The sequence below is a fragment of the Hyperolius riggenbachi genome, chromosome 1, assembly GCF_040937935.1.
Source record: "Hyperolius riggenbachi isolate aHypRig1 chromosome 1, aHypRig1.pri, whole genome shotgun sequence".
Taxonomy (NCBI): Eukaryota; Metazoa; Chordata; class Amphibia; order Anura; family Hyperoliidae; genus Hyperolius; species Hyperolius riggenbachi.
In genome coordinates, this window is record NC_090646.1 from 188,971,703 (window position 1) to 188,988,554 (window position 16,852).

The 16,852-nt window shown below is 44.2% G+C and overlaps 1 protein-coding gene across 3 annotated transcripts in view; it reads right to left on the reverse strand.

The window, feature by feature from the left end:
- EDNRA (endothelin receptor type A) overlaps window positions 1-16,852 on the reverse strand; it is a 136,417-nt gene that overhangs the window by 36,759 nt on the left and 82,806 nt on the right. For all 3 annotated transcript variants that reach the window (XM_068279297.1, XM_068279287.1, XM_068279293.1), the window contains exon 3: window positions 5,829-5,956. In XM_068279297.1, coding sequence (XP_068135398.1) covers window positions 5,829-5,956 — 128 coding nt within the window. The remainder of the gene's footprint in view (window positions 1-5,828; window positions 5,957-16,852) is intronic.

The following is a 16,852-nucleotide window of genomic DNA, read 5'->3' on the forward strand; positions in this document are numbered from 1 at the left end:
ATTTGCATCCCATTAACCGTCTCTATTCATTATGTGCTGAAAGACTGATGAGATCTGCACGGGGTGATAAGCAATGGCAAGAAACAAACTGAAGGAAGAAGGTAGAAGTTGTGCTGAAAATGCTAGAAGCACATTTTGCAAACAGTGATAAATATACACATGCTACATAAATCTCCATAAAATTAACATGCCATTTGTATCAGCTTGGAATTCTTAGAATTTTACTGACTATCCCTAGTCAGACTCAGAGACTACCTGTAGTAAGAGCAGCTCTTCGCACACAGTGCACAGGTAGCTGCAGCAACGACTAGCTTTTCATATAGACACAGCACTTCTGCTCTTAGGACCTCTAATGATGGAGCCATCTGGTGTTTGGGAAGAACCACTAGAATGTGATGGCGAGGAAAAAGTCCCGGCCATCTGCTTTTAAAGCAGTAGGATCAGCCATACTATGCCAGGGAAAAAAAACACATATATAAGTAGATAAATAATTGATCTACTTACATAACACATGTATTATACTGTCCACGTTTTGATTTCAGTGAATGTTATATAGTAAATTACGAGAATTCTGTTCCTGGTGGGGGCCATGTCTTTTGCCCACAGTTAGGGCTAACTCGTAATGTCATTTCTGCCCTTTACTTTTTTTCTTGTCTCCTCCAATCGCTGAGTCCCCTCAGCCTTGCTTGTAAACACAAGTGAGTAGGGAGCTGGCAGGGAAATAAAGGGAAGAGGAGGAATAGATTATAGATAAAAAGAACCCCCAGCATGCAATTCTTTGGCACGACTACTAAAGGGCCAGTGTTCCTTAAGTATGTGATAACTCCAAATCATAACAGCAGAAAAAGTTTTGAAAGTTTTTAATGCAGGCTTAGCATCTTTATCACCTAATGCACTCAGACCAGTTGCTGTTGAAATTTGATTTTTATGGTGACGATACCGCTTTAAAGACTTGGCAGCTTCCTTTCTTTATTCTAAGGCTCGTGTACACATCCAACAAATTCACCCAATTGTTGTCTGAATTTGATCTGTTGGATGACAGTTTGCCCGATCCATCCGACGGATCACCTCACACGACTTTTGGGCTGACATCGGCAGTTGGCGATGTGTGTACAAGTCGTTTGAGCGACACGCGCTTGTTTTGTATGCGCCCATGTCGTGCAGTCCATCATTTTGCTAGTGCGTGCAGTGTGTAAATGAGTTAGTCATTCAGTGTATGCTCCTTTAAGCTGTGTATTTTTTTTATGTATGCATGTACAATATTAGAGACTGTTTAATACAAATATAATCCGATAAAGTAAGAAATGAAATCCCACAGCACTTTGGCACTAGTTAATCTTGCTCTGTGCCAGCATGCATGTCTCCCTGCCAAATCATCTCTACTAATGTTTATCCGCTCTCAAAAGTCATGTTGGAAGTTGTTGTGTGAGTGTTAACAGATGGTCGGAAATGTTCTGGTTAAAACTTGTTCTCCTGAACCCCTGTAAAAATTCATAGTGAATCCTCTTCAGAAGAAGCAACACAAAGACACATTACAGTTAAGTAATGCATCATGTTGTTATCTTGATGCATCTGGAGTAAATAGACTTCTGACATGAATTTGTGGAGGGACTTACCCAGAGTTCTGTGCATGCCAATAAACACTGCTACAGTGCAGTGATCCTTATTAATGTGCTGCCAATACTTTGAAGACATCAGCCAGTAGAGATTGCCACGTGTAGCTAGCCTCATGGAGGAAATGTGTTCAATGTTTGATCTTAGGGATTGGCTAGGGGTGGGTTAATATAAATACCCTCACTATTGTAGGATTATATTGTTAGAAAATCTATAAACTTCTGCATGAATAATGTTTGTAGTTTATTGATCTTCACTTCTGTTCACACTAGGCTGGAGAAAATGTTTTACACAAATTTCTTTTAAAACCATTTCCCTACCCACACACAGTATATTCAAGTCGTTGTAGACTTAATCTAAAGCACAACAATGTAAATATGCACGTAATAGCATGTGTCTGTGCTCATCAATCAGCTTGCATGTATGTCAGGCACCAGGGTCTAACACCCTGGTGCTCCATCTCTTAACCGACCTAACCCACCCTCCTTCACTCAGGGCACCCCCCCTACCAGCACCGATTGGCAGCTGGATGCAGTGCCTGTAAGCATAACATAATCTCATGGCTCCAGCATGAATCGACTCTCTCCTCCATCAGCTCATGTATCTGCATTTACTGAGTCTCGGCTTGGTGATATCATCAGCAGAGACCCGTTATCTGCAGGCACTGGCACCACTAAACTACCACAGAATGCTTAAAGGGGAAGGAGGTCCAAAAATGATCAGGGGATCCTAAAAAGGGGAGGAGATACTACTAGACTAAGCAGGGTACCACTAGACTGCTAGGCAATCCTTAAAGGGAAAGGGGTGATGCCATTAGACAACCAGGAAATCCCTTAAAGGGGAAGAGGGGAGGACAACTAGACTACCAAGGAAAGCTATTGGGTGGAGGAGGTGCACTAGCACTACCAAGAAGATCTGTGTGAAAAAGGTGTTCTACTAGACTACCCATAAAGGAAAAGGAAGGACCACTAGACTACAAGGGCCTACCTTAAAGTGAAAGAGGGGGGACCACTAGAATGGACAGAAACAATATATGAAGGGCAGGGGGACCACTAGACCCAGGGGAAAGCTCTGCAAGACTTCAGGGAAAATTCTAAATAAGAGGGAGGACCACAAGTTCACCAGGACAAGTTATGAAAAAAGAGGGGGGTATTATTTTAAAAAGACCATTTAGCCACATCTTATAGCCACTACATATAAAGCAACTAATTACCCTTTCTATACACCCTTTATTCCCCCATTACATAATGCAAAAACTATAACTTTTTCACAAAATGTAATCACTACACATTGTAGCAGCTACAAAATGTAAGTGTTATAATAAATGGGGTAAATAGCCAGGTTTAATTAGGGTTTATTATCTTCAGTAGCACTGATTGATTTTAAAAATACTAATAGTTAAAAACTGAGAAGTTGTGTACTTTTTTCATTTTTTTCCTTCTTTTCCCTTGAAAATTCATAGGAAATAAATAATTTCTGAGAAAAAAAGAACCCAATGAAAATCTAATTTCTACAGCAAAAAACCCCCGATGTATATGTTACAGCCAGAACCCGAAGTGGCCGCGGCGCTTCGGCCAATGTCCGAAATGAGCTGAATACTGGCGGGACCGATCATTTTCCCCGGCTCCGCCCCCTGCCTCCCTGCTATCGGCTTTCAGTCAGCCGGAGACACACGAATCCCCTCCCTCCCCCGCGGAGCGGGGAGCACTGCAGACATTGCTTCTGTCAGCACCCGCTCTGTAGGGACGAATGAATTCCTGCATCTGCCTTCCTGCAGCCACGAACGACTCTGGGGGGGACGCATGTGTCCCCCGGCTGTCAGAAGCCAATAGCAGGGAGACAGGGGACGGAGCCAGCGACGGGGAAAATGATCGGAACTGCCAGGATATGGCTCATTTTAGACATTGGCCACAGCACCGTGGCCACTTTGCACATTGACCAGCCGGAACCCGAAGTGGCCAAACTTTGGGTTCTGGCCGTAACATATATATTACTAAGGTGGCATAAGCAGTGATAAAGTTATTGTTGATTAAATAGGGACATAGCCAAAACTACTTGGGTAACTAAGGGGAAAACAGGCCGGGATACAAAGTGATTAAAATAAAAGGATCCATGTAGGGATGTTGGACACAGGCGGTCGGATTCAGCTTTACACACAGCAAGGGTCATATAACTTGCGTACAAGAAATCACAAGAATAAATCACAAGTGTATAGCACAAAATATATAGGCATATCATTGTTCGCTTGAGATGTGATCATGGCCGACCAGAGAGCACCATAGTGGCCAGAAGTTCCGCTCCTCCTCCCTCTCTTGTGCTGAGTAAGCGCAGGGCGCACTGTTATATTCACCTAGTCCGTGCTGTATTTGTTCTCCTCCCTCCTTCGGCAATCTGCGCACTCTATGCTGCCCTCCTGAGGCTTCTGATCACATGATAAGCATTGGGAGCCAAAGGATGATGTCAGCATAGAGCGCATAGATGTTCAGAGAAAGAGGAGACCCGATACAAGTCCACTTTAAAGGAATACTTAAGTCAAAATAAAAAAATTATTTTTACTCACCTGGGGCATCCCTCAGCCCCCTGAAGCTGTATGGTGCCCTCGCAGCCTGGCTCCGATCCTCCTGTCCCCGCCGCCGCCTACTTCCGGGTTCGGCGACAGCCACCGACAGGCTGGGAACGCGAGTGATTCTCCGCGTTCCCAGCACTATATCACCCTCTATGCTGCTATAGCGTATATGTTATACGCTATAGCAGCATAGAGGTTGATATAGCGGCTGGGAACGCGGAGAATCACTCACGTTCCCAGCCTGTCGGCGGCTGTCGCCGAACCCGGAAGTAGCCGCCGGCGGGGACAGGAGGATCGGAGCCAGGCTGCGAGGGCACCATACAGCTTCAGGGGGCTGAGGGATGCCCCAGGTGAGTAAAAATAATTTTTTTATTTTGACTTAAGTATTCCTTTAAGTCCTATTACACACTAGACCTGGATAGCAAAATTGATGCCATTGGCTTACTGCATGATAGATCTGGGAGGCCAGAAAATTCTCATGGACACCTGTACTTGCCAACAATCTTCCAGCCTTAAACTGGGGTGACTCACCAGTCTCCCCAGACAGTTTGAGCACATCCTCATAAACTTATAAATGATAGAGAAGGAATGTAAAAGATGACTGATAACATAAACATATAAGGTTGCATGTAAATGCTACGCCAGTTTATGTGGAATGGAAAAAAAAACAATACAGAAGGAAATCCAGTCTCCTTGGCAGTCATAACTAGACTCCCCCTGTAGGGTAAGTACTAACTACAGTGACGCGGTCCACATCATTAATAGATCTGTAAAATCTTTGTAGCAGTTATGTCTCCATAGTAACTAACACACGAATGACTATAGCTGTCAGTCACCAGGGAGATGTGGCTGTGGTAAGGATAGTGGCTGGGCCTGACTCACTTTTTGTATGGACTGTGCTACTGCACTTCCCACAAAGGGGAAGGTGGAGCTTAGCTTGGTGATGGGAGAGGTAGGCAGCAGGGAGGAGCTGAAGAGTGATTTACTATATTTTAAATGTATAGACAGTAAAGACTAATTTATTTTGCAGTAATTTAATGTCTTTCTGTAAAATGCAATCACAAAAACCACGGGTGAACCAGGGAAATGTATTGCCCCAACAGGTGTGATTAATGGAAAATTTGAAAACTGCTGATCAAACAGAATAAAAAACCCCTGTCAAATGGAGACGTGGTAGGAGCGGTGGTCAATGTAGGGGCCATAGCGTTGGACTGCATTGAACAGTGCAATGCGACGGATTGATCGATTTTATATATATTATGGGCTGAAATCAATTAGAAAACAAAGTGCTATCTGTGGTAGGAATCAATTCCTCTCTGATCAAAATCAGGTGGCAATTTATAAGTGTTCTGCTAGATTTAGTCAGAATACTGCCTAAAATTAAACTTTAAAAGATATCTAAAATTATTGCAGCTGGAAACTAATTTTAATAGGCACACATTCAAAACTGTATAATAAGTGCAATTATACCTTGTACAATTCATTTTTAATAATAGATACAAAGCTAAAATGAAAAAACGGTTTAAGCTGAATTTGATTAATTACATTCATTTGCTTGACGATATACCTGTAATGTGGTCACCAATAGTTGACTGGCCGCCAGGTTTAGGACAGAACTGAAAAGATCAGTATCAGGGTAAAGACTTACCTGTCTACACTCAGAGCACACAGGTTGAGAACTGTAATTCCGACTGAAGCCTTTTGGATGAATGGAACGAGCTTACAAAGACATTCTCCAACTGGGGACTGGTCAAATGGAAAGCGCTCTGCAAGAAGCTTAGAAGAAGAAGAACAGTTCATTAGACGTTTGCCTTCTCAATAATGTGTTCAAAATGTTCACAAAACTAAGAAGATGCTTACAAAATATGCATTAGAGTACTGTATAGCAAACAGTGGTGTAGCTAGAGATCAGGGGGGCCCATTGCAAAACCTTCATGGGGTCCTCATATATAGGCACTCTTAAGCAATGCCACCTGCCCCATGTATATGAGTTTATTGGGCAATTTACATTCAATCAACACTACACATAGTTCATAGGCACTGAGGCAAAGTAAGAGGGTGGAAAAACACAAGTGTGTTAATGGTGAATAGATCAAGTACCCACTGGGCCCCCTCTGCTCCAGGGTGCCATAGCAGGTGCTATGGATGCTATGGCTATTGCTACGCCCCTGATAGCAACATCTTAACCACTTGCCGACCGCACACTCATACCGTGCGGCGACAAAGTGGTGGCTGGAGGACCAGCGACGCACATGTGCGTCGCCAGGTGCCTCCCTAATTACTCAGGAAAGGCTGCTAGCGCGAGCGGCGGTTTCCTGTTAGATCACGGAGCGGGTCTCCGTGAATAGAGTGCGAGCCGCTGATCACGGCTCGCAAACTAAATGTAAGCGCAGGAGACATTTGTCTCCTTTGTTTACATTGAACGGCGTTGCTGCTACAGCAGCGCCGTAAGGCAGATCGGCGAACCCCGGCCAATCAGGGGTCGCCGCCATGTGACAGATGACAGCCTGTCACAGGCTGCACAGGACGGATAGCGTCCTGTGCAGCCCCGATCACCAGGGGTGAGAGGGAGGAGAGGGAGGGGGGGAATTTCGCCGCGGAGGGGGGCTTTGAGGTGCCCCCCCCCCCGCAACACCCAGGCAGGCAGGAGCGATCAGACCCCCCCTGCACATCATCCCCATAGGGGGGAAAAAGGGGGGGGGGGCGATCTGATCGCTCTGCCTGCAACCTGATCTGTGCGGGGGGCTGCAGAGCCCACCCAGCACAGATCATAAAATAACACGCTGGTCCTTAAGGGGGGGGGGGGGGGGGGGGGTAAAGGCTGGGTCTTCAAGTGGTTAAATTGTGTGTCCAGCACAGAAATACACTGTTGTTTAACATGTAGCACTAGCAAGGCTGACATTCAGCAATCTACTATTATTATGAAAAGTTTTTGCTATTTCCTAAAAAAACAGATTTTTGTAGCAGTTATTTATAAGAGCTACACAGACAAGCTGCTTAGCTCCTGCAGCTTTTTCTTTTGTAGCAAGTCACAGAAATGTCTATATGTACCCCTATTTTTTATTTTTTTTCTCTAAACAATTTCCTTTACCCTTTATGACTTTTGAGTCTGATAAATCCTTAGAAATTGGCTATCCTATGTACTAACCAAAGGCTGTAAGTATGCATGGGATGCACCTGTGGATGGCAGCTTAGTGTGGGCGGCGGCCTAGTTGTGGGTGGTGGCTTAGTATGGGTGGCAGCTTAGTACGGCAATGGCTTAGTGTGGGCGGTACAAGTTGTGGCCAAATGCAGGGGTTTTAGTGTACATGCTGTGCATGCAATTCTTTCATGATTCAGGGGTTTCCTGATGTACTTGTGGATAAGGTTTTGCAAACAGGTAAACAATTAATTAACAGGGGAATATCTTGGTGAATATCCCGTTAATTAATTAACAGGGGAATATCAGTGGCCATACACTGGTCGATTTGCAATCAGATTCGACCAACAGATAGATCCCCGAATCTGATCAGAGAGGGATCGTATGGCCACCTTTACTGCAAACAGATTGTGAATCGATTTCAGCCTGAAACCAATCACAATCTGTGGAGCTGCCGCCAAACCCCCCCCCCCCCCCCCCCTGCATACATTACCTGTTCCGGTCGGCGCGAGTCCCCGCTGTTACCACTGTCTTCTTCTCTGCTCCGGGCTCCAGACCGTTCCTGCAGCTACTGAACTTCCTGTCCAGGGGAAGTTTAAACAGTAGAGGGCGCTCTACTGTTTAAACTTCCTGCTGGGACAGGAAGTTCTGTGTAGCAGCAGCCGGTCCGAAACCCAGTGTGGAAAGAAGACAGTGGTGACAGCGGGGACTCGCGCCGGCCGGAACAGGTAATGTATACCCGCTGTATTGCGTTGGTTGTCGGGCATTCGAACGCCGATATCAACGCACTCCCGACCCGCCGGCGACCGAGAAAAATCCTCCGCACAGACGGATTGACGGGAATCGATGGGAACGATCGATTTCGGACGGAAATCAATTGTTCTGTCAGCGGTGTGCGCGACGATTTCACAGCCGATTCGATCACTGTGATCGAATCGGCCGTATATCGGCGGGAAAATCGTTAGGTGTATGAGCCCCTTTAAAAAGAGTTCAAGACACTTACAGACTAAGCTAAGACTAAGATACAACTAGGAAACTAAACCCTTGGTTTGAATTTGAGCCAGGACACCGTCTGCATGGAGATTGTATGTTTCCTCTGAGTTTGTACGGATTTTCTCCAGACACTCTGGTTTCCTCTCACTTCCAAAAAAACATACAGGTACGTTAAGATGGACATGGTAGGTATTAGATTGTGAGTACGTTCCTCAGTCTATATCACATTAAAGCAATGCAGAAAATGCCAGTGCTACATAAATACACAAATATATAACTAAAACTGTCCATATACTCAGGGCAGGGCTATTATTACTTACTGTAAATCGGCCCAATCCTACTGACTGCCGTGGTCAATGAGGTGGCTTAGGTACAGCTTCTGCTTCATCTTGCTGACCCGCTGTAGCAAACAGAGACAATCTCAGCCCTCCTCCACCCCATTTCTTGCCTGTCAGTGGTGGCGGGGATTCCAGCAAAAACAAGTAACTGACATCACACATCAGTGTTGAGAGATCTCGCCATGCCGCCGGGGCTGATGGAAACTAAGAAACCCCAGGGTACAGACGCAGAGCGAGTTCTCTCCCACCACCGACATACACCGGATCATAGGAGAAGAGAAGGAGGCTGGGCCATGCATCGCCCAGTATAAAAACTCCTCCCCACCGAGCCACACCCAGTGCATTCCTCCTTCCCCACCCAGCAGCATCCAGCGCATCCCTTCCTCCCCACCCAGCCACACCCCGTGCATTCCTCCTTCCCCAGCCAGCATCACCCAGCATGACAATTCCTACCCACCCAGCAGCATCCAGTGCATCCCTCTCTACCCACTCAGCAGCACCCAGCATGACTATTTCACCCCACTCAGCAGCACCCAGTGCGTCCTTCCCTACCCACACAGCAGCACCCAGCACCACCCAGCACTTCCGTCCCTACCCACCCATCCCATCCCTCTTCTGTTGTTTTACTAGCAGATTTTTGCAATATATAGCACAGTTACTGATGATTCTTTTTGGAGTTGTGGTGCCAAATGGTGCATTGTGCGGTTTTTATTCACTGGTTAACTGCATAAGCACCATGCATACATTTTTGATCATTATTAGCATCAAATTACAATTGTAGAGTTTTTTTTAAGTTATTAATGTTTTTTTGCAAGCATTGTGCACTTTATAATTGGTGCTTCTGTAGCATTAAGCCATTTATTCTTACATGATTTTTTGTGTGCTGCTATTTCTGCATTATCAAATTCAAATCTCTATAAAATCTAGGATAAGCAAAATTTGGTTCGCAATCAGCAATAACATTTTATTGTATTTTGCCTTTCTATTGCTTGCTGTTAATTTTGGGTTTTTATTGCATGCTTCTATTTTTGTATTATTTTCATGAATTTTCGGAAGTACTCTAACTGAAAGGCTTTGGAAGGCCTCAGTCAGGAACCCCAAACTTCCTAGGAGAATCTTCTGCTCTTGTAACTATTTGGAACCCAAAAACTTGGCAGGTTTATACTAGAAACAGTATATACATATCTTTTCAATACAGGCAATATATGTACACCTAGTTTTAAAAATTCAGATGCAGATAAGCAGCTGCTTATGTTGTATTTGTCTTTGGCTTCTAGTGAAAAGGTTCTATGTTAAATTATAACAATTGATAATACATTGGATTCTTTTCTACCTTTATACTGTACCTTTAAGGCAGATCGTTATTACAGCTAATGTCATCAGGAAGTCAAGACTTTATGATGGAGATGCAAATGGTACAAAGTGTATGTAATGCTTCCTCAAGGTACTTCTATCATTTATTATGCACATGCTGTTTTACCTAAGAGCCCATTCAGCATCTTATAAACTCGGACCCTTCAGCATTCCTGTCCCCTGGAAATGAAAGCCCGCTGGAGCTAATGTACACAATGATTTATTTCAGGGAGGTTTTCTTTCTGCATGAAATACAGGGAAGTTTCCATATAAAGGCTATATGATGGAGAAAGGGGCCCCTTTACAGACTTTACAATGAATGAGCTGAAGTTGGCAGCACAGCAAGCAAGGTAGTCATCAGAGTGCACACATGATGCAGGACTTTTCCCAGCGGCCTCTGCATCAAGGCTGATCCACCACTTCTTCGTATGCATCATGTCAAAATATGATGGTGATATGATGGTGTCCTGATGTGTTTCTGGGAACATCCCTTTCTAATCACTTTTGGCAATATTACAGCTCATAAGACAAGCACAACATTTCAGCCCCACTGCTCTTTATCAAATGATTTATGAAGAGCAAAGGGCCCACATATTGTGCTTGGCTTATGAGCTGTAAAATTTCCAAAAATTCATGAAATGCTTGAGTTTCGAAAACACATCAGTTTCCCTCCATGAGTCTTTCTTCACATCACTACAGCACTGATGTGCTACAAGGCTGTGCCCCCCCCCCCATTATATTAGTTACAACTGTCACATATTTTCCTGATGGTAACAATTGTGAGCTACTTTCACCTGTGCTGCACACTTGATTTACCTACATCTCACTGGCATGGCACCAGATGTATAATCGGGCATCGTGGATGCCCAAATTTCCCCTCAATACTCGTATTACAATGCGGCCTTTATTCAAAAAATAACATTTTTCCCAGGAGTTTTTGCGGTGATTGCCTTTTTTGTTGTTGCAGCAATTGGTGGTGGGGGGGTTGAGTGTTAAGGTTAGCTGCGGGGGGTTAAGGTTAGCCAGGGGGTGGGTGGTTAAGGTTAGGCGTGGGGGGTGGGTGCTTAAGGTTAGGCATGGGTGGGGTTAAAGGTTAGGCATCTGTAGTGGGAGGGTTCAGTGTATAGGGTTATGTTAAGCTATAGTAAAATATTGGTATGTATTACCGACATTTTACTATTGTCATTTTTACCATAATAGTAGAATATCTGTAAATTTACCAATATTCTACTATTGGGTTTTCTGGGCACCCACGTTTCCCCGGCTCCCTTTTTGCATGTACGCTTCTGTGAGAACTGTAACTGGTGCATGCAGCTCCATAGGTGTGGGGATGGTCAGAAATGCTGATTTCCGATTCCAACAACATTTCCGAAATCTGAACTTCCGATTTCAACAGAATGCTTTTTTTGTCAATAAAGTTAGTTAACTGTAAAAATAAAAAATACAGAATGAGCTAATTTTTTGCAGATGTACACTATGATTTGGAAACTGCATTTCCGGTTAACCTTTGCATTCGCTGATTGGCCTAATACTTCCAAAGTCTTCTGATTGGACTAAAATGACCATGGTAATCCCTTTTCCGTGGAAAAATTCTGCATTCTCTGAGTGGCTTAATATTTTCAAAGTCTTCTGATTGGCCTAAAATTACTGTGGTAATCCAATTTCTGCAGAAAAAAATCTGCATTCCGTGATTGGCCTAAAATTTCAGTGGAAATCCGATTTCGGCATAAAAATTCTGCATTCTCTGATTGATCGAATGCTTATGATTACTGTGGTTGAGCTAAAATTTCCCAGTTGTGGTAATGCAGCATTTCCGTGAATTTCCGCATATTGATTTCCAGCGCGGTAACCCAATTTCAGAATGGAAACTTTGAAATCGGAATTCAGCTGAAATTTTCCAACCATCCCTACATAGGTAGTAAAAGGTGAGATCTGAGGTGTTACAATTAAAATTATGTTTATTGGGTCCTGGAGAATCCAGGTGAATTGGCCAGAGTCTTTTAGTTGTATTTAATGGGCTTTCTTGGCCATTCGCAAGGTATATTTCCTCAATTACGTGCTGCCCTCTTGTTATAGTTATAGTGATGCCAGAGGTTTTTAGCTGATGATTGCACATACAAGACAACTTTACCAAGATTCTTTCCATACAACCATCCTTACTTAATTGCTGCAATCTATGTTCTCCTGTTCCTATTTTTGTTCGGCACTCTCTAGCTATGAAGCAGGAATTAACTAAAATAGCCTGGCTGAGATTACTCATCTTCGACAATAATCATTCCAAGCTTTACAGTTCCTCTACATTAAATCCATTTGTGGTCAGGAGATGATGTTTATGATTACTACGCTGAATGTTACATGCACATCTTCTACAAAGAGCAGACATGACAAGCGCAAGCCTACGTAGGTAAACATCTAATGAGAGCGTTTAAGCACAAAGGATTTGGGTTTTGTGGCCTCATAGTACATTTACCAGGCCCTGAAAGCCACGCATCCCAAAGTGTACAGTCATCAGACGGTTGCTTTTTTTAATGTGACATTATGCAGTGTCTTAGTCTTCCGGTACACATACTAATGCACGTCTTATTAACTTGTTTTTTTTCTTTTTTGCCTTTCTAGTTTCCTTTGAACACGCTGTGTTTGTCATTTTACAAACAGCCTCAGAAGAAGCCTTTAAAAGCGCTAAACAGCCATCAGGCTCCCCATTACATAGCCCTGAATAAGTACTTTCTTGTTCCTGAATGTTTCTTATTTCCTATACTGGCCAGCAACAGCACAGAATCCCTTTTTATATGTTGGCTAGATTCATGTTTACTAACATTTTCTGTAGTTCTCTTTAAAGTTAAAACACTCAAAAGATTAAAGTAGACTAGCATATAGCAACATCTTAGCAATAACAAAGGGAGCATGACATTTTGGATGCCCAAATTTCCATTTATAAATGATATTTTTTATGAGCCCCTATGGGGGCAGCAAAACTTTGATGGCACCGACCTCTGGTGTTTTTCTTTTTTTGCGTCTGGTGTAGCCCATATATGCCAAATTTGGCTACAAAAAGGGCGTCTGGTGTAGCCTATATACCGACTTCGGCTTCAAAGGGCGCCTGGTGTAGCCCATAGATTCCAAATTTGGCTACATACGGCACCTGGTGTAGCCCATATATGCCAAATTCGGCTACAAAGGGCACCTGGCGTAGCCCATATATGTCAAGTTCAGCTACAAAGGGCGCCTGTTGTAGCCCATATTTGCCAAATTCGGTTACAAAGGGCGCCTGGTGTAGCCCATATGCCAAATTCAGCTGCAAAGGGCGCCTGGTGTAGCCCATATATGCTAAATTCGGCTACAAAGGGCTCCTGGTGTAGCCAAAAAAGCTAGTTTTAGTTTATAAAAAGGATACTGTTATAGGCAAAATTTGTTGGGCTATAAAAGGGCTCTAGATATAGCTGAGAAAAGTGATTACTATGACCTAACTTCTCCCTACACTCACACAGAACCCTCACACCCCTGGTGGTGCCTAACCCTAAGACAGCCCCTTGTGATTACTATGACCTAACTTCTCCCTACTCTCACACAGAACCCTCCCCTAACCCTAACCCCTCCTGGTGGTGCCTCTCCCTCAGACCCCCCTGGTGGTGCCTAACCCTAAGACTCCTGTGGTGGCTAACCCTAAGACCCCCCAGGTGGTGCCTAACCCTAAGACCCCCTAGGTGGTGCCTAACCCTAAGACTCCCCTGGTGGTGTCTAATCCTAAGACTCCCCTGGTGGTGCCTAACCCTAACACCCCCCAGGTGGTGCCTAACCCTAAGACCTCCCAGGTGGTGCCTAACCCTAAGACTCCATTGGTGGTGCCTAACCCTAAGACCCCCCCCCCCCCTTGTGATGCCTAATCTTAACCCCCCCCCTCACCCCCGAATCAAAAATCATGGCTATAAAAGGGTTTCCTTTTGTAGCAGAATCAAAAACCTTGTAGCCGAAAACCTTGTAGCTGAATTAAAAATATGGGCTACAAAGGGGCACCCTTTCGTAGTAGAATCAAAAACTTTGTAGCCGAATAAAAAATATGGGCTACAAAAGGGGTGCCCTACTGTAGCCGAAAAACCTGGTAGCCGAAAAAAATATGGGCAACAAAGGAGTGCCCTACTGTGGCCGAAAGTAGTCAAATAAAATATGGGCTACCAAGGGGCGCCCGCTTGTAGCCTATATAATAACTCGGGCGCCCTTTTCACCACCTTGTAGCCGATATTTGCAGAAATAACATTGATGTCTATGGAGGTGCCCTTTTCATACAGGCAGCTCAGGCGCCCTTTTCAACGGGTCCCGGATTGCGTCGGGGGGCAGTTAAAGGTAACCTAAACTGAGAATGATATGAATTTTTCCTTTTAAAATAATACCAGTTGTCTGGTCTGACTCTCCTGCTGATCCTGTGTCTCTAATACTTTTAGCCACAGCCCCTCAACAAGCATGCAGATCAGGTGCCCTAACTGCACTCAGACTGGTTCAGCTACATGCTTGTTTCATGTGTGTAATTCAGCTACTACTGCAGCCAAAGAGATCAGCAGGACTGCCAGGCAACTGGTATTGTTTAAAAGGAAACATCCATATCCCTTTCAGTTAATGTTCCCTTTAAGGTTAGGTCAGGAAGGTGGGTTTTAAGGTTAGATGCTAGGAAGGGGGGTTTTAAGGTTAGCCATCAGGAATGGGGCTTTGATAGTTAAGTGTTATGGAGGGGGTTCTAAAGTTAGGCATTAGGAGGGGTGGGTGTTTGGGTTAGCGATTGGCAGGGGAGTGGTAAGGGTTGGACAATGGGGGGGGGGGGGGGTGTCCTGTGTGAGAATAGAGTTAGATTTAGCGATAGTAAAATATTAGTAACATTTACTGATCTTTTACTATCAGATTTACCACTGTAAAATAGTAAAATATCAGTATAGGTTACCAATATCCTACTATCAGCTATTATTTCCCGACAGTTTCCAGTTTTGTTTGTGTTTTTATTCTCTCTCTGTACTGTGACTAGCAATACAGTTTAAGACAGTATTGTTTAAGTAGCAGAATTTAAGACGCAGGCGTGTTTTCCAATGGAATAATCAGTATGCATCGTTTTTTGTGGTTCTCAGAATTTTGGGCAACAGTGTCAGTGACTCACTAACAAAGTGCCCTTGGCAATTGTTTGAAATTCCTATAAAGAATTCATATTTTAGCTCACTTAAATTATTTTAAAGTACGCTCTTCCGCACTATCCTGATTAACAAGGTTTTTCACTACTGCTGATCCAATGTAAAGCCACAACCTTAGATAGCACTATCCCACTAATCCAAAGACTGTGGCCTGAACTTAGACATGCAAACCACAAAGTCTGAGAGCCAAGAACAACATAAATGTGGAAAGGATTCTCTATAGAAGCATTGGAGTACCAAAATGCCCACCTTCCTTTGTGTATAATGTGCTGTAACATCATGCGTACTCTGTAATCCTTTGTTTGCCGCTGTTCGGACACTATATGTTCTATGGTCCAAACTAATTACTAGTCAGGAACTTTGACCCAAAAATTATTGCCCCGCACAAGCGCAGTAGCCATCCTTTGAGCCGCACTGGCGGCGCTGACAGGGGCATGGCTTCACATGCACTGCTCCCAGTGCTGTGAGTGAACCCCAGGGACACGGAGAGCTACTGAGAGTGTGGACAGCACCATCAGCGCGGGCTTAAAGGACGGCTACTGCACATGCGTGGGGGTATTAATTCCTGGTCAAAGGTTCTGACTAGCAATTAGAGGCAGAACAGCGGCAGATGGAGGGGCACGGAGAATACATAATGATACAGCAGCACCCTTTACAAACATACACACTTGATTTACCATAGTTTTTTTGGGTCTCAGATATCCTTTAAAGGGATACTTAAGTAAAAAATAAATAAATGAGTTTTACTCACCTGGGGCTTCCAATAGCCCCCTGCAGCTGTCCGGTGCCCTCGCCGTCTCCCTCCGATCCCCCTGGCCCCGCCGGCAGCCACTTCCTGTTTCGGTGACAGGAGCTGACAGGCTGGGGACGCGAGTGATTCTTCGCGTTCCTGGCCACAATAGCGCCATCTATGCTGCTATAGCATATATCATATACTATATAGCAGCATAGAGGGTGCTAATGTGTCTGGGAATGCGAAGAATCACTCGCGTCCCCAGCCTGTCAGCTCCTGTCACCGAAACAGGAAGTGGCTGCCGGCGGGGCCAGGAGGATCGGAGGGCACCGGACAGCTGCAGGGGGCTATTGGAAGCCCTAGGTGAGTAAAACTCTTTTTTTTTTTTTTTGACTTAAGTGTCCCTTTAAGGTATAATGTACGTTTAGCTCGGGTAACGTCTTTAAAAAAAACTATTTTTACTTTTACCTTTCAGACAAATATTTTTTCCCTGACTATTTCTTCCTAAACATGAATTAATGGCACTGTCATCCCAGACATGTGAAATGGCAGTGTAGAATGTATACTTTCTTATCAAACAGCTCACTTCTTGTCAGATAAGCAAAGCTTTGCTTGTTGCATGTAGACAGACATCTGTAGGACAGCTCCTTCCCCCAGGAATGTACGGAGGTACACACACATCGTTTCCATGCAACAGTCACACACAGCAGGGGCGACGTCTCCGCTCTATTTCTTACGCAAGTGTAAATATAACTTGTTTCTCGAAATCAACATCAGCGGAAACTGTTTTTAGAGAGAAACCACCATGTCAACTGTGTGACATTCGAAAAACATGATCACAGACACATACACAAACTGCTCCTCCGGTAAACATTTCTAAAGATGTTTACAAATACAAAAAAAATAATGGATCTTGGGAAAACGAAAATGCGCAATACACACAAT